The sequence below is a fragment of the Chroicocephalus ridibundus genome, chromosome 8 (genome assembly GCF_963924245.1).
Source record: "Chroicocephalus ridibundus chromosome 8, bChrRid1.1, whole genome shotgun sequence".
Lineage (NCBI taxonomy): Eukaryota > Metazoa > Chordata > Aves > Charadriiformes > Laridae > Chroicocephalus > Chroicocephalus ridibundus.
The window spans coordinates 7,539,318-7,565,594 of NC_086291.1; the positions used below are offsets into that span (position 1 = coordinate 7,539,318).

At 39.3% G+C, this 26,277-nt stretch overlaps 2 protein-coding genes across 5 annotated transcripts in view; one reads left to right on the top strand and one right to left on the bottom strand.

Annotated features, from left to right (window-relative positions):
- The window catches only part of OSBPL9 (oxysterol binding protein like 9), a 65,622-nt gene extending 48,069 nt beyond the window's left edge, over positions 1 to 17,553 (bottom strand). For 3 of the 4 annotated variants that reach the window (XR_010072168.1, XM_063343104.1, XM_063343103.1), the window contains exons 1-3: positions 17,420 to 17,553; positions 7,636 to 7,686; positions 3,775 to 3,853 (exon numbers count right to left, since the gene is read on the bottom strand). Coding sequence is in view for 3 of the 4 variants with exons in the window: in XM_063343104.1 (XP_063199174.1) it covers positions 3,775 to 3,853; positions 7,636 to 7,686; positions 17,420 to 17,530 (241 nt within the window). In the remaining variant the exon portion in view is untranslated. Of the gene's footprint in view, positions 1 to 3,353; positions 3,671 to 3,774; positions 3,854 to 7,635; positions 7,687 to 17,419 lie in introns of those variants that run through there. The other variant, XM_063343105.1, reaches the window with a different exon arrangement.
- EPS15 (epidermal growth factor receptor pathway substrate 15) overlaps positions 17,446 to 26,277 on the top strand; it is a 74,432-nt gene continuing 65,600 nt past the window's right edge. Inside the window, exons 1-3 of the mRNA XM_063343099.1 lie at positions 17,446 to 17,575; positions 20,992 to 21,107; positions 21,198 to 21,316. The gene's annotated coding sequence lies outside the window, so the exon portion shown is untranslated. The remainder of the gene's footprint in view (positions 17,576 to 20,991; positions 21,108 to 21,197; positions 21,317 to 26,277) is intronic.

Genomic DNA, 26,277 nt, shown 5'->3' on the forward strand with positions numbered 1-26,277 from the left:
AGACAAAAGCTAAAGCAAAATCATCTCAGATCAATGCACTGGACTGCTTCCAATCTTTCAATCCTTTAATACAGAAAACAGTGGAGACAAGACTGATTTGCCTTCCAAGGAACTGTGCTGCAGGCTGTAAAAATGAGAGCTGGGTTTTTAGGTAGTTTAAAAATTGGAATTCTTGTTGCTGCATACAATGTGTGTTTAGTGAAGTATTTCAGTCCAAATAAAGCTATTATTGCTTCAGGTTAGACAGCAATTCAAATATCAAGAATACAATACCCTTGACAGACTATCTTGAACATCATGTTCCCACTCTTGAATTTAAGCCACGAGCATCCTCGTGAGCAGAAAGAGCAGCTAAGTGATATGAAGGATAGAACTGACTTTCCAAATGGGAAGAGCGTATAGCTAGGTGATGATATGAAGACATTAAAAGCAGGAAAAAAACAAAACCCCACAGTGTTTGAAGATTATGGATCATTTAGAATAGGGACGTGTATCACAGCAAGAAAAAATGTATTATCAAGAAAGAGCTTCCTGACAGGAAGGTACATTAGACTGTTATCCCAAATGTCTTGTAGCAACTTGAATGGATTTTTGCATCTAATCTGAACAAACCCATGAGGGCGTGCTTGGAAATCTACCCAATTCAGAAGCCTTAAAATCAAACTGTGAAACTGGATGTACAATATGATCAAACAAGGACCAATGGGGAGATGAAATACATTACTTTTAAATATATTTTTAAATTTCTGTGGACATTCTACCCCCCCTTCTCCCTCCAGTGTGAACAGGTATCAATACAGCTGTACGTAACAATAAAATAAAGGGAAAAAGTCTGCTGGACACTCTGGCAGAGCTAAAGTTAAGCTCACAAAACCAAAACATGCTGTTTGTTTTATTGCCCATATTTATTCAATTCACTTCACTCTTTTATACCCAGGTACCAAGTACATGGATACCATTTGATATGTACGCAGTCATCATTCACAGCCTACATTTTCTTTGTAATAAAAACTTTTTACATTTTACTAATGTTCAATGCAGAGATGGCCACTAGGAAGCACATTTGCAAGCAGAATAGAGGGAGACTGTCACAGGCAGCAAGAAAATATCAACTACACACTGGAAAGACTCAGAATTTCCCAAGACACAGTGGCAGGCAAATCTTAGCGGGAGATGCTGGAGGTTTAGCGCTTCAAAAATTCAGTTACACACATACACACACATATAGAAACAACATCCCTGAGAGAAGTTGATCAGACATCTTTAAATGACTTATTTGCCCTTCCTCTCATTCCTTACATCTCTGGAGTGTTAGACAGATGTGCAATTTTGAGCAACTGACATTAGGAAATAATTAATGAACCCAGTATGGAGTTTTTCCTTCTTTTCCCGAATTCAAATTCTATCACTGCCTGTCAGCAAAATTTCACTGGGACCAAAGAAGATTCAAGTCTTCACCAACCAGTACTTAAAGACTGAATACAAGAAAACATTTTTCTTCCGCAGCCTGAAACCGTTCCACTGCAGATGGGACCCTAACTTATGCACAGGTCAGTGGATCTTTGAAATCTTGGTATTTTTAAAGTTCTGTCGTTCTCCCAACTAGGCTCCATGTTGTTTGGATCTCTGGCTGTCTTTGAGAATGAAGGCAGGCAGCAAGAAGGAAGGAAAAGATTGTATCTTTTCAAAAAGTTGCCATTTCTGAAGCAGTCCTCTCTTGTACAAGACTTCTTTTATAAAGGATGAATTTATTTAAGGCTATGACCAAAAAGTCTATCTGATTGTGTACTAAAAAAAACTTAGAAAGAAATTTTAAGAAATACTGTATGTTTTCTTGGATTATTCCCAGAATATTCTGGGAATCTGTTCTACATAATCTATGAAGTCTCAGAATACATATTGTAGTATTTACCTTATTACCCATTCACCATTCATGACTGATAGTGACCTATATTTCACATAAATTAAAGCCCGTGTAATACTGAATTAATTTAATATAATAAACATTTATATATATATATATATGACATAAGGATTGCATGAGGTGAGAATACATTTACATTATCCAAAGAGCTGTTTTATACTGAAATATCCCAGCACTAATGTCTTGCCTGTCTTTTTACATTTTTGCTTTACAGCCACATATACTAATACTGTGCTTCTATCATTACGGTTTGCTGGATATCAGGGATGTTATCTTCATAATATGCTCATTGAAAAAGCATAACACAAAAAACAGCATACAAGATCTTAGTACCACACTAAAGGAGCACACATGAATCCTGACCTGATGTGAAATGCACACAAATTGAGATTACAAAGCATGAGATGTTACGTGACAAAACTGGTGTTCAAAAAATTATCAATATTACTCAGAGCAGAACATTACTTGTATCAAATACTATCAGTCTTCTTTTAAGACATATGACTACCCAAAAGAGAATATAGCATATAAGAAATCAGTGCGTTAAAAAAAGTATATCTTAGTAACTAAAGATGAGAGATTTCTAGATTTACCTGTATCAAATTCTCAAATATTCAGCAGTATTTAGCTTCATAGTACTGAAAGACTGCCACAGTATGGTATTCCATTACTGCACTAGCAATTAGCTTGCATTTTATCAGTTATCCTTGGGAACAGTAGATTTAACTATTACTGTGAGCTCAGCATTATGAAGTATGTTTATGAGGCTTAATGCAGTGAAAAGCCAGAGTACAGCAGCAGCATTTAGGAAGAACTGTAGCACAAGGAACACAGATGCCAGTGACAATATGGTGTACAATTAATATTAATCATTAGAAATATTCTCAGAAACACAGCAGTATTAATAATAACTCCCATTTCCAAATCACTGATTTAAAAATATGAACAGTACAATATAGGTTATAGAATTATTCCAGTTTATATAAATAAATACGGCTGCTTACATGCAAATGTACCTCTTGCATATTTACAGTTTCCGGCTCTATGCAAAGCAATTAAGTGATGTAGTCACTACATTTTAGAGGAAAAGCAAAAGGACTAGCAAATGTCAGTTGAAAAATATTTTCATCACACTTCCCTAGGATTCTAACAGTCAGAAAAGAGAAGTTCTCTAGTCAATATTATCACAATATTTTGTTCTACTGATGCATATAAAATAATTTAAGGAGTACATAACAATTATATAGTACCTTACCCTTTCTACCGGTGAACCATAGCATGCAATGACGAAACATAGCAGTGGCAGATGGCATTGGTGTTAGTAAATGTGAATAAAAGGATAATAGCAGAGAAATGGTGACTGGCAGACAAGACACAGAAATGTAGATGAAATGAATGCAAGCTGGTAAATCTTGAAGCAAAGCTCCACCTTGAAGCCAAATGTTGCCTCTTGTCTCCTCATAATTGAGCATTAAGTTCTATTTGGATACAAATTGCAACCTTCAGACCAGTCTTGATTCTCTTCATACAGAAATGCATAATTGTATCTTGATAACGATGATCAGAAACATTTTGTAAGCGAAACCCATAATCAGAAGCCCATTACTTTCTCCCCTTGAGTGATTTATTCTTTACATTTTTAATCTCCAAATCCTGCCAGAGCTACAGTCGCTTTCTAGCACACATGTATCCACTGCAGATGTAAATCCCTGCCTAACCTGCAGCACCCCTGAATCCAGAATGTTCTCAGTGTGCTCATTCATGCTGTTCTGTTGCCAAACGTTTAAAATCATCCATCAAATACAAGTGGAATCTATTATAAGAAAAAGCAATCTCTTCTTTCAGCTCACCCTGAAAATGGAAGGTTTTCTGATCAACAGTTATTGTGAAGGTGCTGTCGTCCTCATCGTCTATACCAATCACAGCTCCCTGTGAAACAAAGAACAAAATCCTGATAAGGCAAGCAGTGACATCAGCAGCATACACTCTATCACTACACCACTGGAATTTAAAAAGCATTGACAAACTAGAAGCAAACCGAATACTGTAAAGAGCAGAAAGATTCTCTGTTTAATTACAGGATGCAAGTCAGTTCTTTAAAAGAATAAATTTTTAGCTGCAGAAAAAAACCCAGTAATTATTTGTAAAACAGTGATTTTCTGGATAATAATATGCATCTTTTATTTTTGTAAAGGAGGTGGCTTTACACTACAGCATCATTATAGTAAACAGCTTTGTACTACATTCCAACTTACATTTTAAAGAAGAGTGAGGAGCAGTATTTTATAAATATTTTCCATATATAAAAATACTAATTCATTGATACTCTACAAAAACAAGCTCTTGACCTGATTTTATCTCCCAGCCTATAAAAAAAACAAATCATTCTAGCAGAATGAATTTAGCCCATCATGTCATGTCCCTGGTACACTGCATGATCTAATTTTCAGTCCCTAAGTAAATATTAACAGTAAGTCAACGGGATATATCAAAAGCAGCTAGCTTTGTCTTCTAATTCCTCATGAATTACTTGAAGGAATGCAAATAAATTGTAGAGTTAAAGGCCATCTGTGCTCAGCTATTTACAAATCTATCTGCATCTTCTTCATTCCTGCCCCCACCAAACACTTAATAAATAACACAGTTTTTTACCCAGGAGAAGACGACCCTTGAAAAGTACCATTCCGTGTCTCTGCCAACTCCAAGAAATTATAACATTTAGTTCAAAAATCACCAATGGATTTACTCAGTTTCCCTTCTCCTCCTCCAGGAGACACAGCATCAGGATCTGGTTTATCCGTCCCCCTCCCACAAACATCACTGGAAGACACACATATGTAAAGGGTAAATTCTGCCCTTACAGTCAGAGTAAACAGCAAGTAACAGTAGTACAAGCACTTGTGAGTCAATTCCAACAACAGCTTCATTTCATTCAGGCAAGTATGATACAGCAAAGGCAGAGCAGGGGGTTAGGTAAATATCAGGCTGGCCAAAACATAAGAATTGTTTTGGTTCAGACTTAGGGATCTGAAACAATCCTGTTCACACACATTCTTCACAGCCCCTATATGAGGTTTCTGGCCAATGGTACCAGCTCATGTGTGGCTGGGACTATGCTGGGCCACATAAGACACAGTGGAAGGAATGGGTCCTATTTTAGAATAGCACCAACCATATGTAATTCAAGGTTATACAGCGGGAAAGGATAGCTCCAAACTGTTTTTCTTCCCCTCCACAGCCAAAAATGTACCATTTAACTTCTCCAAAATAGTATCTTCCATAGACTTTTCAAGGACAGCTCTGTGATCACTGCAAAAGAAGCCCCCCAAAAGTAAAACGAAACCTGTATAATTCTGAATACTTTTAGTGCAAGGACATAACAAAAACCAGATGACTAGCCATTACATTCAGAGACTATCTGGTAATCATGCAGTGCACCAGTGATATGACACAATGGGCCAGATTCAGTTTGCCAGAATGATTTTATATTTTTTTTAACAGACTGATAGACAAAAAATGTCTAGCACTTTAAGTACACATTTTGCTACACAATAAATCCGAATAAATCACAGCAAGTTGTACAAAATCACGGTCCGCCTTCTCCTCACCAGCTCTGTCAAAATCTGTTAAGTCAGACACCAAGAACATGACAAAGATACCCTCCTCAGAGAATATAGGTAAAACTAACAGAAGGCTAAAAAGGGCAGACTAGGACAGCTAAGTCCTGCCTCCACCCTAAGTGGTGGGAGGAACCTGAGGAGCAAGAAGAGCACATCACTGCGTGATCTCAGCACAAAGCTACATAAAGTGCACACACTCTAATTGCAATGTGGAGCCAAAAGGTCCTGAGCGTAAGCATAGAAGATGCTTCTGTTGTTGTGCAGATCACACATATGCACAAGAAACACTAGAGTGTGAAAGTTTAAGTGTATACACCAGAAAACCTAAGCATAGTACAGATGACATAGATTCCTCTATGAACACACCTTCCTAGATACACTGTCACAGTCAACAAAAGAATTTGAAGGTGAAACTTCAGGCCTGGGAAACATGGGTATCAAGAGCAAAGAGGCGAGGAACAAGCTTTTAAAAATCCATTCAAGAAAAAAGGAAGTATTTTAGCCAAATTGCTTAAATTACATGTGTGTTTATGTTCACACCTACAGTTACAAATCAACAATTACTCTAAACAGAAAACCTCTTTGATAGAATTTCAGACTGCAGAAGCCCATCTGTTCAGTTATCAGTATCACTGTCATCTGCCAGAAGAGCTGCTTTACAAAAGCAGAAAAAAGAAAAGATTCCTTCCTCCCTCGCAAAAAAAGCACCACACACATTCAGAGAAAGGATGGGGGATACAGCAAATCTTCAGAAAATTCCAAAGAGTAATTTGGGGTGGAAGAGTGGCAGGTGGGGGAAAAGAAAGGGATTGTTTTATGTTAAATACGTATAAAGATGGATCATGCAATATTGAACAGATTGTTCACTTTTAATATTTCCTAAACTGACAGGCTGAGGCCAACCTCCACATCGACAGGCTCACAACGCTATTAAAGCAGGCATGATTTTTCTGACTAAATTTTTCTACACAGTGCAAAAATCATCCTCATTAATCTTTGGGAATGTAATGTTCTAGACAGTGTCTTGAGTTTATATTACCCGTAAAAAAATTTAAATTAAGATATCAATACGTTAAACAAGATAAAGTGCAAAAAAGTAATCTGGAATCCAGGTAAATGGAGATTCTCTGTATGAGTCCCAAAAGGTTACCGGTACCCCTTTATTGGGCCCACAGAAAGACTAGGAAGGAGTAACAGCTCGAAGAAGCAGAGGTGTCAGACAACAGCTCACCTTCCCTAGACTTCTTTCAAGACTCCTCAAACTGCTCCCACTCACACCCATTACTCTCCTGACTCCTTCCCCCTATTTACATCAGCTCTTCACAAGATTGCTGCATACTGGAACCAGAGATTCCACAAGAAATGGGAAAAAATATAGAAGGATGACAAGGTAGAAACTGGGCATGTGTAAAGACATCGCTGCATTCCCAGCTCACTTCAGTACTGTCACTTCAAGCTACAACAGCAGCATTCAAGTTAAATGTCCCAAACCGGAGTGCCTCAAACAGGCAACTTTCACCTTCCCCACACTGCATCTTCTTACCTCTCTTTCCCCATTTTGTACCTCCACCAGCTGATATTTCAAAAACTTTGCCTGCCGTGTTCTACCTTCCCTTTCCAGTCCTCCTAAGCTCAAGCACAGCCAAGTGTCAGACCTAAAGTGTCCAAACCGGCAGAATGGAGGGCACAGCAAAAGAATAAAGGCAAATCAGAAGCAAATCATTGCAATGAGTTCTTTAGGTACAGAACATATATGTACACACATACATATCTCCACGCAAAGAAATGAGAACTGCAAAAAGCAACTTTTTCATAATGTGCTAATACTAACCCATCTTACTGTCATATAATGCTTTTTTATACCATGTATAAAATGTATAATGCTTTTATACGATATATAAAATAATAGAATGTAATTAGCCCAGCATGTCACTTGACCTCTAATGTTTTCTTTCTTTAAATACTTTCACTATTTCAGTACTTCGCTGAGTCAGGAATAGAGCCCAAACCTCAAAAGTCTCCTTGCAGTTCTCTCCATTAGGCCATATTATAGACAGTAAGTCATTAAGTATGGAATAAAACAACACTTACTCTGAGCCTAACACACCCTCGGCGCGATCCTCTCATCATTTTGTCTTTTGACTGAAACAGAAAAAAACAGATCACTGCATTAACAGTAGGAACTGTATAAAGAAAGCAACTGAGAAAAGAATGAAGCATTTTTGTATAATGTTTTATTGACTGATGAAACGAGATGCAACTTCTGTTACAAAATAGGAGGTTAGTTCTCACACAAAAGAAAGTACGCAACCATGGTATGAAAAAATAATCCTTCAAAAAATAAGATTACAATGTCCCACTTCAAGAAGTTTCATAGATACCTTGAAGAAATACTTAGAAGATGCAGTCCACACCTTTACAGAAAGTAAAAAGAAGTGAGGAAGAAAGGAATTAGAAAATATTAAAAATGGGCAGTATAGTGATTTACACCTCCCTCTTTCTCTCCTGCTCTCAAAAGTGTCCATATAACAAAATCCAACTGCGCAGGCAGAGTTGTACAGATGAAATTATACCTTTATCAGAAAGTTTCCCAGATTCATAGCCCTTTTCATACAGATACAAATTTCACGTTTAGATAGGTTTCTCTGTCTACTTCCTAGATAGTACAGCCTGCTTTCATTACAACAGTTAGAAAAGTTATATTTACAGCCATTTAATCAGTAAGAGCCCAGACCAGAAAACAGGATTCCTATGTCCATAACCAGTGCCCAAACCTGTAGACCAGCCCACCTTGCAGCTAAATTACTGAATCTCTCTGAAGCACTGACAAGGGAATTCGAGGGGAAAAAACCCGAACACCCCAAACAGGCAACTCTAAACAGCCAACTCACTTCTACCTTGAAACTGTGACACTTTGAACCTTCAGTTACCCCCAGCACTGACCCAGGTAGATTTGTCAGTAACTTTCTGCCAATGTCGTAAGTGTTATTGGGCAATAGTGGCAAGCCCAACTAGCGTACACATAAACTCTTTAAGATAAAGAAAAAAAGAGAACATTTTGGTCATCCTGAATGCTCAGTTTTCTGATAGATGCAAAACATCTTCTGGTTTTCAACTACACGCACACACACTTTTTGGTTTTTAAATGATACATTACATGCCATTGTAGCCTTATCTGCAACGGTCTTGTCTAATGCAACTCCTTCTCTCCTACCATCCAAATATTCAAACTGCATTCTTTCAGGTCACAAAACACAAGCTATCGCTTGTGTCCCATAAACAGGTTCTCTTGCTGTCATCTTCTGAAATATCCACTTCTTTCTAACAGTATCTTAACGCTTCCACTAGACAATGTATTGATGTAATTATGACCAGCCCTATTTTCACTGGACCCAGTGAAATCTTGTTGTAATCTTGTTGATATCAAGGGGGGAAAAGACAGGAACCAGAACTATCAGTCTTAACACACACAGAAAAAAACAGCAACAAATTATTCTTCGTCTGCTACATATTTGAGATATAGCTACAAGGAAAGCACAAAGCAGTCACAGCAAGTCCCATTCATTAAAGATAATTGGAAAATATAGCAGTCAAGAGTTTCAAATAAAGTTACGTTTTTGCAGATCTCTCACTCGATTCAGTCTCTAATTTGTCAGAGTCATCTTCTGAATGTTAGAAACCATCGGTATTAATAGACTTGTTTTCACATCAATACAGGTTAGCTGGTCAAAATGAAATGGAGCTAAAGACCAGCAGTGCAACCATAATGTATTCTACAGATATGTCATTTCTTCGTAGATTTCCTGAATGAAAACTTCTACATGGGGAAGATTTTTTTGAAGTGTTTTTGGGTTTTTTTTGGTTTTGGGTTTTTTTTTTTAAGCTCAAAACTAGGAAAGGATCCAGAAACAAAGAGACTCCAATAATTTTCCATCAGAAATTGTATGTACTTGGGACACACCTCACTAAACATATTTTTTATATTCACTGCCTGGAGAGTTCTCTTAAAATAGGAGGATGCTACTGAGAGCTTACTACTCCCTCTGGTGGATTCGAGCAGAAACATTCGCATAATCTCAGCAGGAAAGAAAATATCTGGACTGAGGATGCAACTCTGCGGCAGCTGAAAGAAGCCCATGGGGTCCGACTGTCGGGATGACACACTCCAGGCCCTCCGGCCAAGCGCTCCCAGCTCGCCGTGCTGGGCACAGACTGGGAACCAACTCAGACAAAACGAAGAGGTAGAAGAGACATTCATTTTGGTTGGGTTTGGACCCCTCAACCAGGTAAGAGCAGGGAAGACGAGAGCTAATTCTAGTGCGAGGGAGGGCAGAATCCCAACAACCCTGATTTGCGCTGTGCAGATTGGCTATCAATTCAACTGCAAAAGACACTGTAAAAGCCTTCCTTTTCCTTGTACACCACATTTTAATGGAATGGAAATTAAGTTTAAACATTATAATGTCCTTAGTCTGCAAAAAGATTCACAAGATAAATCGCAGGTTCAGAGTGTGGTCCTATATACTTACAATTTTCTCATCTTCAGACAGAGCTTTAATTGGCTAATACCAATTATAATGAAGCGGTAAATCTAATTCATCCTACCTAAGCAGAATAAAGCTCCTATCATTCCCGTATCTGAACTCCCTGTGCACTAAAGCATGCAGCTATCATTGCACATAGTGCTGTATTCTCTGATCGGAATACAGCAAATCTTTTACTGATAGCTGCAGGATAGTACTTTAAAACCTAACTCTGATCACATTTTAGATTTGCCCTCCCCCCCCAAAGCAAGATTTTATAAAAAATACAATTCAGACAGCTTCAGCTTCCCCTTAGAGCATTATGTTTTACCCTTTTTGTTTAAATTAGGCACATGTATCCAACACATCCTATACTTGGTCAAGTATTCCTGGATAAATAAAGCCATCACATAACCGTTTGGAGGAATGATTCCATTTCACTGAACAAAATTTCATACAGCAGAAAGGCATCTCTGAATGGCTAATAAAAAAGTCACATTTTACTTTCTTTTTATATTTAAAGTTTTAATATGCAGCTATCTTTTTTTCAGGGATCAGTTTTATAACCAGACAAAATGACATTTTCAATAAACTTTTAATACACAGAGTACTGATTTTGATGATAATGGACTTGAACAGGTTACAAGCAGACAGCAACACGGATAAATTTCAGCTGAAACTCAAATAAAACTTTGTTAAAATGAACAAAGCTATACAGTATTACTGCAGAGGGAATATAGGAATCTCCCAAAACAATATGGCCTTCATTGGTTTCTTTTTTACATCCACACAGTGAAGCTGATCAAATACAGAACTGATCTAACATAAGGCATTTCAGGCAACCTACAACTTCTTAGAGAAATGAAAATAATAACTGGGTCTATTCAAAAAAACAAAGCAAGACAAAATTAAAATCCTCACCCCCCTTAGGCCCCCAGCCCTCCTTCATCTTTAGAACTACAATTATTTTTGTTTAAGATTTCAGTTTAAGTTTAAGATTTCAATATAAAAGCCAGCTGCCGTCTGCCTCCAACAGCTCTCAGGCAGGAGTTCTGCTTGCGCAGAAGCGCACAGAACTTGAAGAGGTACATTTCTGACTCACACAGGGCTGTCAAGGAAATCTCTAACATAAGTACACAGATGAGCAAAACCACTTACGACATTTATTTCCCGTTAGGGACGAAGAACCTGGAACAAGCTGTATTTATAAATAGTGATTTTTTTCAGTTTAACTAAATCTACAGGAGGGGCTTTAGTTTGGACCACTTTCCATAATAGTTATGGTCGTCATCAAATGCTACGGCAACCCTCCTTTTTCAAGCAGAAATAAAACAATCTAAAAACTTTACGTGCTGTTCCCAGCCCACCATTCCTCTCGCTGCCTTGCAAGGCATAGCCCAGTCTCAGAGGACCTCCTTGAGCACAGGGACAGCATCTAACAGCCACGTGGTTCCTGTAGCTAAAGCTTTGACTTTTGTGGATGCAGCCATACAGCAGGAACCAAACCACTGCAGCAGTAACCGAGGATGCCAATAGATGCCATGTATATCTGAAAAAGGTAAGGCAACAATTTATGGTTCCTGACAAAGAAAAGCATTACACTGCTTAGAGAATCCTACAGGAAATTAAGACATGAAAGGCCTTAACTGGATCCAGGTGTAAAAGACAGGGCACAATCATAGGACCTTCCCTTCGGCCTCTTCTCCAAGAAGCGACAGCTACAGACTAAACAGCCTGTATCCGATTGTATCAGACTGGCTATCTGACCACCATGTTGATCTTTTCAAATTTCTAAATACCGTAATTGCTATTAAAAGTTCATACTGTATAATTCTAAGTTATTTTAAATAAAGCTTATTCACTAAATTGTCTCTCTCACCCGACAGTTCATTAGCTCATTAGACTCAGTTTAACTACTCCATTCCCAACCCGCATTGAGGAAAGATTTTTAAATAGCTAGAAATCTTAAACAAAGTTGTAACCTAACAACAACAAAATTTGATTCTCTAGATGCTACTGGTTTTATTTTGCACACCTAATAAAATACAAAAAACATGCACCGGATGAGATTTTGTGGGTAAGTGAACATATTTAGTACTGAGCTGTTTTTCTTTGGATCTACAATTAGCACATGACCTCTACTCTACTGATTGGCCAAACTGATCTTGATACAGATCCTACATGAGCACCCAACTACACTCCATCAAGTTAATGGCGCAGACAACACGGCCGGCTTTGAGAGGACAGCTGACGTGCAGTACAAAATTAACCTATCAAACATCTTTGAACGAATCTGAACAGGCACAATAGGTTTATATGGGATGAGAAATGCCACGGACGCACGCTGCAAAGTGGTGATCAGGTATTGGAAGACCTAAAACCAGACCCGTACCCTAACTACTAAAGAGGAGTGAAATCTTTAAATTATAATCCTATAACAATCTATTCAGTGCATCAAAACCTGTCACAGAAAGTTAAAACTATGTACAAAATTCAATTTAGTGTTGCGTAATAGCCATCAATATTTTTTATCGTGTGCCTGCAAGTTCAGAATTCTTTTTCTTATTATACCTGGTTTGCTTATGGTTTTGTCTGTTTTCATCAGACTGGCTGAGCACATGTTTGTAGGGCATGTGACAGATCAAATTATTACAGGAAAAAGTGTCACCTCAGAGACCTCAAAGGGAATGTTTGTGCAAAAGCAGATGGTTTTTTCCTGTGTCCTTCGGATTTTTGCACACAGCTGTTGATTGAGAAACTGTATTTGGAGAAAGCAGGAAAACACGTTCAACTGAAAGTCTCTACCATCGGGGCACTGAGCCATGACTCCAGCTTCAAAGGCATCATTTGAACTCAAGTTCATGAGATTTGTTTTCAGTTCACCACCAAAGGTTCATGAAACTATTGCAAAATTTGAGTCCCCCTCCTCAATATCTGGATTGTACAATCCACAAGTAGTTCAAGACGGTACAACCAGAATTAAAGCTGCTAACTAGCAGCAAGCTTTAAAAAGCATTAGGGGAAAAATATTTTTACACCACAACTGCTTCCTCACAACGGCTGTTTTCACACAGATTTTGCATTCAACCAGCATATGTTTTTAAAAGTAGTTTGATGGAATGATTAACAAAACAACAACGGGATATCTAAGCACTGAAATATATTCTTTATGCATTTATTAGTGCAAGAACCTTTAAGACGATGAGAGGCTACACAGTTTTGTTTCAAGAACACACGCCATGAAGTTGTCATACACAACAATTTTTTCTTGCTACCCTCATTCGCTATACAAGCCAGCTGTTTAAGTCTACAACACTTTGAACAGTTCTCCTTTCAATACCACCATATGTAAAAAACCCACAAAGTTTTAAAATACTTTAAGGAACTGACCTTCCTATCTCCTGGCCCTGGTTTTAGCATTGTTTGCACAGCTATGCCCGTTCTGCTTTCAATTTATCATACAATTAAAATATTTATTTAAAGAGTACACTCAAAACAAGAATTTCAATCAGATTTTCAACCTTGAGGGGTTCTCTGGATTATTTCTACATGATTCCCAAGGGTAATCAAGGCAATAGCTGATGTGTATTTAAGACAGTACTTCTGCCAGAAAACACAAACAAAAAGCAAATTGCGTTCAACTCCCTCTTCCTCCCTAGCCATTTCTTTGTCTTCATTCTATCTCCCAGTACAATGCCAACATACATTTTTATACAAACATGCAGAAAACAAACAACAGAACAAATTCAGCTGAAAAAATATATCAGGAGAAAGTTATTTTTCAGCTGTAATCCAGCTCACGGAACAACTTTACAGGTCCTGTTCCAGGAGAAGGCAGAAATGAGCCATTTCGAGACTTCTCCGTTAAATATTGTCAGTGCAGCCAACTACACACTGAAAAACACAATGCTTCAGTAGACTTGCATTTGCTATACCTTCAAGAGAAAGCATTGGTGGATTCACAAATCAAAGAATACTGAAGGGGAAAAAAGAAGTAATTTGTCAAACCATTGGTCAAACTGATCCCAAATGGTACACGGTCATTTAGGTCATATTTTGCTCTTCAAAAAAAAAAAAAAAAAAAGAAAAAAAGTAGCCATTTACTGATATCAGACAATAATTTACTCAAGCAAAACCACATACAGGCAGAATCTGGATAAGTCCAGATGATACTCTCTGAAACACATAATTCATAAAGAAATTTAAACAAATGTAATTATAAGCAAATTTGAGGATGTACTTTTCTATTCTGAAAGAGAAAAAAACCCACAAACTACAGAAGAAGTGGGAAAAAAGCAAACAATTTGGCATTCTAAAAAACCTTCATAAAACAACTTGGAAATGCATGTAAGAAACATTTGCATTCACACTTGCAAATAAGTACGACTAGTGTGGTGCACTGCAATACACCTAAGTAGAGTGGAAGGAATACACAAATGAAAACAGAAATAAGCATGAACGTTAAATTCTTTTTTTTTCCTGACTCAGATGATACAAAATCTTCTGCCTTGCTCCTTGAAAGTTCTAATCATGTCAGAAATGTAAACTTAATTGAATGCATTTGCTTCTGATGTATGTATCCAAAACATATTTAGGATAACATCTACTCATTTTACCAAAAGATAAAGCATACTAATTTAGGTGCTTTTTTTTTTTTCCACAAGTGCAATACTATTGCATACTAACTCTGTCTGAATGTTTATTCCACATTAACAGTACTTTTCTGCAGTCTATTTTAAGACTAAATACAACAGTGCAAGAGATGTATGTTTCCAGATCTAGCTCTGATGGAAAGTTCAGCTGGATCAGAAGTTATTACCCTGCAGTTTTCCACAGCTCCTCTGCCAAAGGTTAATTGGCTATTGGATCAACTGGAGAAAGTGTCTCCTGCATGCGCAATTTTCGGGATTGAAATGGGCTAAGGAGTCTGCGAGAGGTGATGAGCAGGTAAAAGCTGATCAGTTAACTGTAATCTCTCCTATCAGCAAAACTCTTCACAAACTGCATGTCTACACAGTCATGGCGAAACAACCTCCACCTACCCCACCCACGCCTTACGCTCAGAGGGAAGGGCCAGTTTCAGGCTGAAAATCGTTCAGCTGCACTTAGACAAGCAGAGCAAGGCTTGTCTATTATATTGCTTCAGACTGAAACTGGCCCAGAGGGAACAGAGTACACGACGCTACGTACCTGATCACATAGGTGAGCCTTTAATTCAAAATACAAGTCTGCACGTAGAGAATCACAACAGGCCATTTTCCCACATACATAAAGCCCCCACACCTGCCAATATTCCAATTTAATGTTGCTTATGTACCACAGTCTTATAAACTACCATTCAGGACTCACCACTCTAAAACTAAAGATACAGCTGAAAGAAAGAGTATCCCACTACCTTCTCAGTGCTAATATTAGTACTTGGGAGGCATGCGGTCAACTGGGACTTGATCTGAACTATCTTTCAAACCCATGTTCCAACTGCCCCTCCAGCCCTGTGAGTAATCACGACAGCACACATGAAGAAGCATCCGTGCTGAAGGATCAGCTCTTTTTGGCAGCCAGTCTTTCCCCAGCTTGAATTCAACATGATACATACCCTTAGGTACAAGAATGAATTCAGATGTCTAGAGAATGGCATAACGTACTTTACAGATATACGTGCGTAAAAGCACATGGATAAAGGAAGCATTCTAAAATAAACGTTAGCTGCAGGAGTTTCTTAGTGGTAAAGGCACACAAAGCAGAGAACGTGATTTGATTTCTTGATCCCAACTTGAATTTTTCAGGGTAGTTTAAAAAAGGATTTTTAAATTTCTGCACTAAAAGTCATTATAATAACATTATACAAAATAAAAGTGTAATGCATATGTAGGGATATCCAATCACAGGAAATAGTGAAATATAAGAACTGACTTTTCTTAGACAGGTGAAGACCATAGAATGAAAGTCACTGCAACAACCAGAATTATTATTATATGCACTAGTCATCAGCAAATGTTTCTATTTCTGTAGCTGAGCATTAAATGACTTTGCACCTTGGACCTCCACTTAGACTACACTCACTAATTCATCTCAAACAACTGACATTTGAACAGCCATTAAAAAGCAACTGTAAAAGCACTTTTTTCATCCATATTCCTGGTGAGGGATTTTGAACCTACATGAACTAAAATTGAGAGTCTGTAACTGTTTTATGCCAAGAGCCTTATAAACTCCTAGGTCTGGAGAGATGAGCTCCCACCCAGTAGGGCTGGAAATCCAGATTTAGGGAAAAAAAAGATTTATATGCAATGCTTCTGTATGAATATACCTTCACAGACAGCAAGATACTCCAAGTTAAGTTATTTGCTGTAAATCTATTACAATTTACAACAGGTTAAATGTGTGTCTTATATACACAGGCACTCTAACAGCAATTACTCCATGCTAAGAAAACTTAACTGTGGCGTGCACGCCTTTCAGCCAGTCAGCCTTCTCATTTAAGGGCATATCCTTGAAAAAATGAATTTGCACTGGTAAAACGTAACTTAATTCACATTTTTACGTAAGAAGCTGAACAAGTGAGCAAGACAGGATCTGTCACAAGAGGAAAAAAAAAAAAAAAAAAGAGTCGAGGAAAACATCACTGTTTCTTTATACACTGCACTTTTAAAGTTTGGGCTTGAAAGTAGGAAGTCCTCAACGGAAACGGGAAAGTCAGTCCCGAACTGGGGAGCGACCGGCGGCCAAGACACTGGCCCGGCCGCAGAGTCACCGGCCCCGCCGTGCACAGCGGCGGCTCCGCGGCCGCTGGGTGCCGGAGGAGATCGCCTCGCCGCTCGGCGCAGTCGTTCGTGAGGCGGGCGGGCCGCCCGGCAAGGCGACAGCCTCCCGGGCCCGCCGCCCGGGCGGAGCGGCCAAGTTCCCGCCGGGCGGTCAGCGGGGCGCGAAGGCAGCGGGAGCCCGCGGCCATCGCCCAGCACGGCTCCGGGCCGGCGCCGCTCCCCCGAGGACAGAGGGGTCCGCCACCCGCCCGGGGGTGGGCGCGAGGCCCCAGGGAGCCACCTACGGCTTCCGAGACCCCACCGGCCACCCGGGAACTCCCGGCCGGGGGCAACGGCCGCTCCCGCCCAACGACCCCGCCCCGGAGCCGCCGCCCCCCCTCCCGCGCCGGCCGCCAACAATAACAACGCCTCTCGCCCCCACCCATCAATCTCCCCGCAGGGCCCATCCCATTGGCTGCTCCCGCCGCCTCCTCCTTCCCCATTGGCCAGCTGAGCGGTAACCCCGCCCCGAGTCCCCTCCCCACCCCCACCCTGCGCCTCAGCCGGTCTCTCGGCTCCTCGCCCGCCCGGCCCGCCGCTGCCCCTCACCGTGTAGTAGGAGAGGAGCCCGGCGTTGTAGTCCAGCACGAACCAGCGGTACTGCCAGCCCTTCATGACATTGGTCCATTTGCTCAGCGGGCCCTCCATGATAGACGCCATCTTAGGCACCGAACCGGCACCGCCGCCACGCGCACCGCCCGCTCGGTGAGGGGAGCCGGGCAGCGGCAGGGCGGCCGCCAGGAGGGGAGGGGGCGGGGCACGCAGCGAGGGGGCGGGGCCTCGAGCCACACTGCCCCGGCGGGGCGGGCGGGCAGGGGGCGTGGCTTGCGCGCGCAGCGGGGACGGGCGTCGGGAGGTGGGGCGGCGTGTGGTGTGGTGAGGGGAGCGGGAGGAGGCGGGGGTGTGGGTGGTACCTGAGGGAGCCGGTTCCCCCCCGAGGGAGCCGGTCCCCGAGATGGCGGGGCTTCCCCTCACGGCTCAGGGGAGGAAGGAGAGAAGGAGGGCGGGCCGTGGAGGTGGTGGGGTGGCAGTGGCATGTTGGCCGTGGCATGTTGCCCTCAGTTGTGTGAGGGCGGGAGGGCGTTACCCTGTACCGTAAAATACTTGGCACCACGGCGCCTTTTAATTTCCCTCGCTGTTGTGCTCGTCTCCTCTGCCTCTCTGTTTGCCTCTGCGAAGCGGCTGTGGGGCTTTGCCGGTCGAGTCCAAGGGCCCGGGTCTTCTCCTGAGGGGGCCATGGGGCCAAAGCGTATAAAAAAACATTCGTGACTTAAGGTAACCTTTTAAGGGTAAGCCTTATTTAAATGGGGCACAGTTTTCCTGTGGACTGATCCAAGAATGTGGAATGAATTCCCTAGGAGCTATGGACAATTGTAAATCTGTTGTTCTGTGCAAGGCATGTTCTTTGGCACTGGTCTTCTCCGACATAAGTACATAACTTCAGTTGTACTTTAACAGAAAAACTTCAAAGGACCCATGGAGATAGTCATGTTCCTTCCTAGGGATCAACAATATAGCAGCTGAAGTAGTGCTTTTATCATCAGGTTTGTGTTTGTTGTGCAATCTTTGCAGTATTCATTGAATAATTTTTTTCCTTTTATTTTCCCACCAAATATAAACTTGTGGGTTTTTTCTTTTTATGATTTTATTATAGAAATCCTTTTATCGTAGGGCTGAAGTAGGTCTAGTGTCTAACAACACTGCAACTTTATACCAAGTCAAACGCATTTTAATAGAAAAATCACACCAGTTAGCCCTTTAGGGAAAAAGAAACACTCAAAGGTAGAGCTTCTGTGTTTGATTCTAGAAAACAAGAAATACTGATATATTTCAATTCATCTTCCCATTTCACGTGTCGTATTGCTTACTAGTTTGTTACCAAGTGGAATTTATAGTGTTGACTTTCTAATACCCTTTGGAGTCACCTGGTGGTGTGTTTATGAGTGGTGTTACCAGTTTAATCTAGCTAATGCACAATTCAGTCTTGAAACCCGGCTTGTTAATTTTGATAACATTCTTTTTCAAGCTGCATATGACCTTAGTAGTCTGTTTTCTACTTTAGTTTCACTGACTAAACAAAGCGTGGCTGCCTAGAGATTATACCCAGGCAAGCAAAACAAAAAACATCAGATGGTGCCAGAACATTACTAGTACTACCATTTAAAGCTGTAGTTGGACCGGAGCTTTATTATCTCAGAGCACTATTTTGACTGTATTATGCCACAAGAGATGAAACTACGCAAAGAGCTTGTGCAAAAAACCTTTTGGCTTAACTGTGAAAGGGCTGTCTGTAGGCAGAGCATTCTCAATGAGAAATTCTCAACAGAAGAGCTTTCTATTTACCGTGGTTTGCCAGAGGCTGAATTTGCTGAACTTCGGCATACACAGAATATCTTACTAGTTCTTTGTTCTCTTTGACTTGTTTTTGAGCGGAAATGTGCCAAAGACTTGTCTCCACTAGGAAAAGCATGTATTTTAGCTAACTCAATTTAGCTAGACCTTAAAAGCCCTAGAGTGGATGGAAAAGTTGCGTTAATAGGTGTTAAAGGGGAATACATCTTGAGGTTTCTTTTAGAAATGTGGTGTGGATATTCTCTTTAGGTAATTTGGCAGAGAGCAGAGAATCATTGTTTTTCAAAAAAACCCACACAAATTGAAATAAATACAAAATTATAGTCTGTTATCAGCATTCAGGATACAGTATCATACAGTTTTATGTACTTTCTTGACGTGCCAGGATGATGTGTCTTCTGTGTATATCGGATTACTCCAGTATATATTGAACATGGTTCATGAGGGCATTGTTGAAGGAATTAGGCTTGATTGACTAGATCCTTCTGATAAAGATTCTAGGTGCCTGTTCAAATTGTTTTCAAAGATTAGTGCAAACATTTTAGTTCAACAAACTGAAATCAGCCACAACTGTGATATAACCTACCTTTATATACTTTGTATATTACATCATCAGCATCAATGATTTTGAATAAAATATTACTTGAAATAGAAGTTACTTCCTTAATAGAAGAATTTAGTTTGCTTTAATACGTTCTGTCTGTATCCAATTTGGAACAGTTACAAAGAGCTGTTATTTTCTATAATTATAGACAGTTTTATTGTGATGTTCTCCGTATTTTACAAAACTTAAATTAGACTAGTATGTCACCCTCTTTAACATCAGGTAGAGTACTTACTGTCATCTGAGAGAATTATGTACTACAGAGATCAACAGAACTGGGCAGAAAGCAGCAGTGGTTACCTTGTGCTGCCTTTGTTTTATACACTGCTCCATCAGCTGAAAATCTTGTCCAGCATCATTCTCCTGCCACACAGAGGCCTTGACTAAATTTTCTTGCTGTAGTGCCCCAGCCACACACAGATTTCCTGACCAGCCACAATGTTTAAACCATAAAGTGGCCTCTGGAGTACTCAAACTGTCCCAGCAGGAATGTTGGGGGAAACCTCAGATATGCCCAGTTCTTACTGTGTTTTCCAGGACATCCCAACTCTGACCCTACTCTTTAAAATTTCTTCTATGTTCTTTTCCTTTGGCCAAGTGTGTTCTGTAAATTACATGTGGGTTTTTTTGGGCCATTACAGTTTAAATCTGTGTTGTTTCTAGCCAAGAGGAAGGTGCTGCCAATTTAAATACCAGTGAAGGACCAGGGTAGAGGGAATGAGAAGCAGGAGTATACTGAAGGTCTGATTCTGTAAGAGGAAAATGCTTTTCTATTGTAAATTTTCCTGAAGTTATAGCTGATATAACATTGAGGAACCTCAGTGATGAAGTTGTGTGGCTTGTGGGTTTCCTTAAGGGTGTCTGGGAGTGTGACTGGCAGCAGTGAAAGTAGCTTTAGCTTCTCCCAACAGCTGCAATTGCTTGGGGTTCTGTGGAACATAAGGAAGCCATTTGAGAAGAGAACAAATGATGGTTTGTTTCCTTCTCTTTTCTCACTTCAGGAATGGGCTGGTAGTCTCATTTTATATTTCTTGTTCTGTCAGGTCACTGTGTCAACTACCGACAACATAACCATCATAACTGAGAAATTATGTTTTAGCAAGATGGTGGATGATTCTTTTTCTGCTTTTTGGCAGCAAGTAACATCTTTTATTTGTACCTGCAGGAAAAAATTTCATCCATTTGATTTTTTGTGGGTAACAAATGCACTAATAAACTACAATCAAGCAGAAGACGAAGGCTTCTGTGTCATCTTCAGTCTCCTGCTACTGCCCTTTAAAGGTATTTTCTAGTCCCTCTATGCATTTGTTGATTACACTAAGAACAGGAACAATGTCAGGGCCTAAACATTTTTTTATTTTATTTCTCCAGAATTATGTTTGGTTTAGGGGTTACAGAGAGGAAGATAGATGGGAGAGAATCACCTTTACCCTACAAACAGTCATTCTTAAAAGACGATAATTAAATGAAGTATGCCAATAAGTGCCATTGTAAGTAGATTTTATTAATAGATTTATTATACTGTCACTGTTTTTAATACAAATGTTTATGAAAAAAAAAATCAGCAGTATAGTGGAATGAAGACAGTAGTTGGTTCTGTGTCTTTCTGAGGCAAACAAGTAATTCTGCCTTGGGCCTTTCTTGCCAATTCCTGTACGATCCCAGCAAATAAAAGCCATTTGTAATAAATTTTCCCAATCCTGTCCATTTTAATCTAGTTTTTCTCTGATCTTAATTGTCATAAATTCCTTTCAGTCATGGAACCTCATGGAGGGCTAAGCAGACCTTTTTGAGTCTTCTAAATGACTTCATATTAGCCTACACTAGAAGAAATCAAATTACCACAGGTTGTATGGAATTAAAGTCCTCAGGCCTCAGAGTCCCTGTTCTGTTTCTATTAATAGCTTATGTCTGTGTTTGCACTAGGTTTCACAAGAGAAGGGACTTTTCTTTCTGAGCATTGTAAAATCTGCCTTACTATTGTCCAGATTCTCGTCCTTTTTATGGCGTGTTTAGAGCTGCACTGGAGAGTATTTCCCCAAAACACATGGAATGTGTTCAGCCAAAATGTGGTACCATTTAAGAAAGGGATGGAGAATCCTTCTTGCATTTAAAATAGGTAGAGATGATTATGAAACTTAAGATTTATTTTATCTATAGTTATTTAATGCTCTCAAGTGGTGCTGTATGTCTGGTGGATGATGCAGCAAAGACGCAGCTGACTCACCTCACTGGCACTGATACTTTACAGGACTAGGAAAAGTTTGTCAGATGTTGCAGTGTGATGATGGTATTCAGTTAAGCAATTCAAGTGACTCACTGAACAAATCCTGTTACAAGGTCTACAGAGAAACACATTTTAAGAGCATTATAAATTTGAGTAGCTTTATAACAATAGCATAACTTAATTTTTGTTACGGTCTTATAAAAGAGTAAATTCAGGTTACAGTTTTGCAGGAAAGTTTGACATAACAGCCTTATCTGGCAGTTGCAAGAGATGTAAACTGACATTTTAGGAGTCAGCATTTCTTCAAGAAGTACATTTCTGAACTTGCTGAGGGTCTTTGCCATGTAGAAATGTGGATATCTTCTGTACTGCTTTTACGCAGAGGAGAGCAGAAAATTCCTCCCACATGCTCCTGTCACACTTGAGATCTTTCAGTGTTCAGAGATGAAGGCATTAACAGCAAGACAAAATTAACAGCAAAACAAAATTAAAAGCAATTTAATAGGGAAGGCACCTTTTAACAGAATGTGTAACTTAAATATACAATAAATGTACTCCAAAAGAATTAAAAGATTTGCCTAGCCTTTATACTGAAGGAACAGTTTTATGATCTATTTTCCATCTGCACATGGACTGAGCTCTGGTAATCTGGAAATCTAGTCTAGCAACTAGAAAAATGCTGGAATGAATTTTGCAGGGTGAACAACTCACTGTAATCTTAGTATTATTTTATTATAAAACTTACAGCAAATCATATTGTAGTCTTGAGAAAACAGGCCTGATGTCTTTGCTGAGTACAAGAGTTTAGAGTTCACAGCATGCTGAATCACATTTTATATTCCTAATGCATTGCGTAGATGGATAACGTCTCATCATTTGATTTAAGCATCTTATCATCCCGTGGGCAGAATTTATTTAAAATTTAATGCAGAAGTCCATGCTATTTTCTCAACCGCAAATAAGTGATTTCTACTTTAGTCTCCACAGAGACTTTGAAAAGGTATAGAGGAATGCTGCTCAACTGGAATATTTACTTCACTGAAGCCTCAGTACAAAAAGGCAAATAAGCATAATCTCTTTTCCCAAAGCTTTCCCACCATCACCTCTTTTCCTAGTGTTTGGCCTATTAATATGTTTCAAATAAGGTTACTTGCTCTTTGCAGTCAATTTGTTTGGAAAGAATGCAATGTCTCACAAAATTAGACTATTTACAGTAGAGTTTGATGTGTAGCAAATTTAGCAAGGGAAAAGGTAAGAACTGATTAATATTTTAAAGAGTATTATCCCTAATCATAAGGACTATATGCTATGTTTATTTTCAGTAAGGAGTATTTATCTTTTCTTTATACACTATATTTATTTGTTATTAATAAATACAGCAATATCAAAGCTAGTATTTAAAGATAGTGTATAGACATATACAAGTAGGTTCCAGAATATATGCATATTATTAGGCTGTTATGAACAGTATCCATGCTGTCTGGTAGAATCTTATTAAAATCTGGAGGAAAAATAAAAAATATCTTTTTCCTTCCTTTTTTTTTTTTCCCCAGGTGAATAGCAGAAATAATGTATTAGACTCAAGCATAAATCTGACTATGGTAATTTTTAGGGTACTGGGTGGGAAATCTAAGGAGATGAAAGGGAGGGTAAAAGTAAAGTCAAGGAGACCTAGAGCTGAGCAATCAAACATAAAACACAGCTGTATAGAATGAGCACTATCCCATGAGTGCTTCTATTATTCATTTTATATTTCCATAGCTAGAAGTATTAAAGGGGTATCTATTAAAGCTAGGTTTCAGTTGTGTCAATTTAGAATCACTTTCCAGCTCCTTGTGCACTTCATTCTAGGATTTAAGGCCAAATCATTTTACTTTAGATCTAGAATCACTCCTAGTGATTTGTATGTAGGAGGATCCCTGTATAAAGTATAATCCCTCACCTGATAACTGCCTTGTTTTGGGGATGTCAAAAATATCTTTCTTTAGGGTTACTGTTTCTTGTATAAGAATGGGAGACAAAGGTAGCAAGGTTTATCCTACCAAAAATTGGAGAAGTCTTTTTCTTCTTATCTGAGAATTAAAATAATCCTTTTTGGTGCCTGCTTAAAGGATTTACTTCCTCCTTGTTCTGATATAAGTGAAAATGCAGAAATTATGTTTTCATTGTACTCAATTCTCTGTCTCTCTCATGAGAAATGGAGAAAGAAGTGGAGAATTGATTTAGTAGAAGAAAAATAAGTAGCCACCGGAATTGTCAGAATAAACTCAAATTGTTTCCCCAAAATCATGATTTGCTCTTGGACCTCAGTTTAGAGAGTAGATGGGTGTTTTGCTACTTTTACAGCTCTTGGGAGCTGTCAGGAGACTATTCCGGTCATGTGTGAACTAGCAGACTCATGTGCAGGGTCAGCCACATCTGATTTCCAGATGAAGTGAGACTTCGGTTCACAGCAGCGCCTCCTGCAGCTTCATCAGCTTGGTATCAGCAGCAGGAAAACCCAAGTTCAAAGGTCAGGGGAAAGCCCACCCTGTCAAGGTTTCCAACCTTATCAGTATGAAGACAAAAGCTTGGGACATATTATAGGATGAATTCATCAGCTGTCTAGACTAAAACAACCACTCACGCCAATTAAACAACTCTAGCTCAGGTGACTTCTGAGCTGTAAATTATAGGAGGTTTGGGAAGCACACCAGGGCAGTCTCACTGCATGTTTATCTACTCCTACTGTCTTCCACAGCTGCTAGCTACTGCCACTGCTGGAGACAGGACGCTGGGCTATTTAGACCTTTGTTATGAGCCACTACTTCTATTCTTATATTATGTTCTCATTTTCACAGCATTAGCTGAGGGACTCTATAGGTACTCTTTCAAGGGGGGCTTTGGGGTTTTCTTCCCCAGTAAGTGTGGAATTTCTGTGGGAATCTTTAATGATATTGTAGCCTAATTTTACATTGTAATAGTCAAACCTTATTTTGCCCATTTTTTAACATTAGCAGTTTCACTGACTTTTGCTGAGGCTGAAATTGCTCAGAACTGCTGAAATAAGCCCAGATGTCACGGGCTGAAACAAAGGGAATCCTACTCAGCTCACAGAGAGCAGCACACACAGGATGGCGACTCTGTTCCTCAGTTTGTAAACCAAGAACTTGATGCAAATCCAGGCCTTATTGCATCTGTTTGCCTCTAAGTTTCAAAAGATCGGTGTGTTTTATTTGTACTTCCCAGTGCCCTGATACACTATTTAATTTGAACAGTAACTGCAACGTAACTTCTAAGCAAATGCTACAATAACATTAATATTAAAGTCTGTAAATGCTACTGGAGTTAACCAAATTCCCTGGACAATTGTCAGAAAATGGACAGTTACATCATTTGCTTTCCACTGCCCAAGATAATTAATTTTTTAAAATAAACTTGTGAGGAATATACTAACAAAGAAGTCTAACTATAAAAATAGTCTGCAGTATACAGTGAGACTTTGATTTCCATAGCATAAGCTGAAATTGGTAATGTTTAGGATTTCGTAGTTTCTTACAGTTATGTATTTACTTGAAATATACACAATAGATAGTTTGGTTTAATTTACCTGTTAAGTTTGCAATATCGTTTGTAGATTATCAGCATTAAGCCTTTCAAAATAAACAACAACAAATGAAAGCATGAGTTTAGTTGGGTGTTTCCAGTTCAGGCCGAACAGGCCAAAAGTTGTTCATATTTGTGTGTTCCATTGGTGTTGATGTGGTTACATGTACATAATCAGGAACAAGATTTGTCCCATTGAATTAAAGATTAAAGCATGTAAATAACCAAAGTTGAGCTCTGCTATTCATATTGTGTAAGAAAAGAGGAGGATCTGAGCTTTTCATTAGTATTACACTCTCCAGTTCATGCTGACTAGTTCTAATTATGCTGTTTCTAGTATGCCAACTAGAGAAAAGATGCATCGCTTCTGAATACAGCAAAATGACTAGCAATTGGACTGTTCTCTTATCAGTCTTTCAGATTTTGGTTTACATATCTGACAATTTTAGACAAAACAAAATCCTACCCAGTTTTCCCTCATCCAACTATATTGATAACATTAACCCATTCTGTCTGTAAAAGTTATGTCTACTTGGCTTTACACTTTTGGATGGGAATTTAATCTGTTAAATATCAGGGGTGATGTCTCATATTTAATCACTACAGAGTTGCTGCGTTAAATTTACTCATTTCACTGAT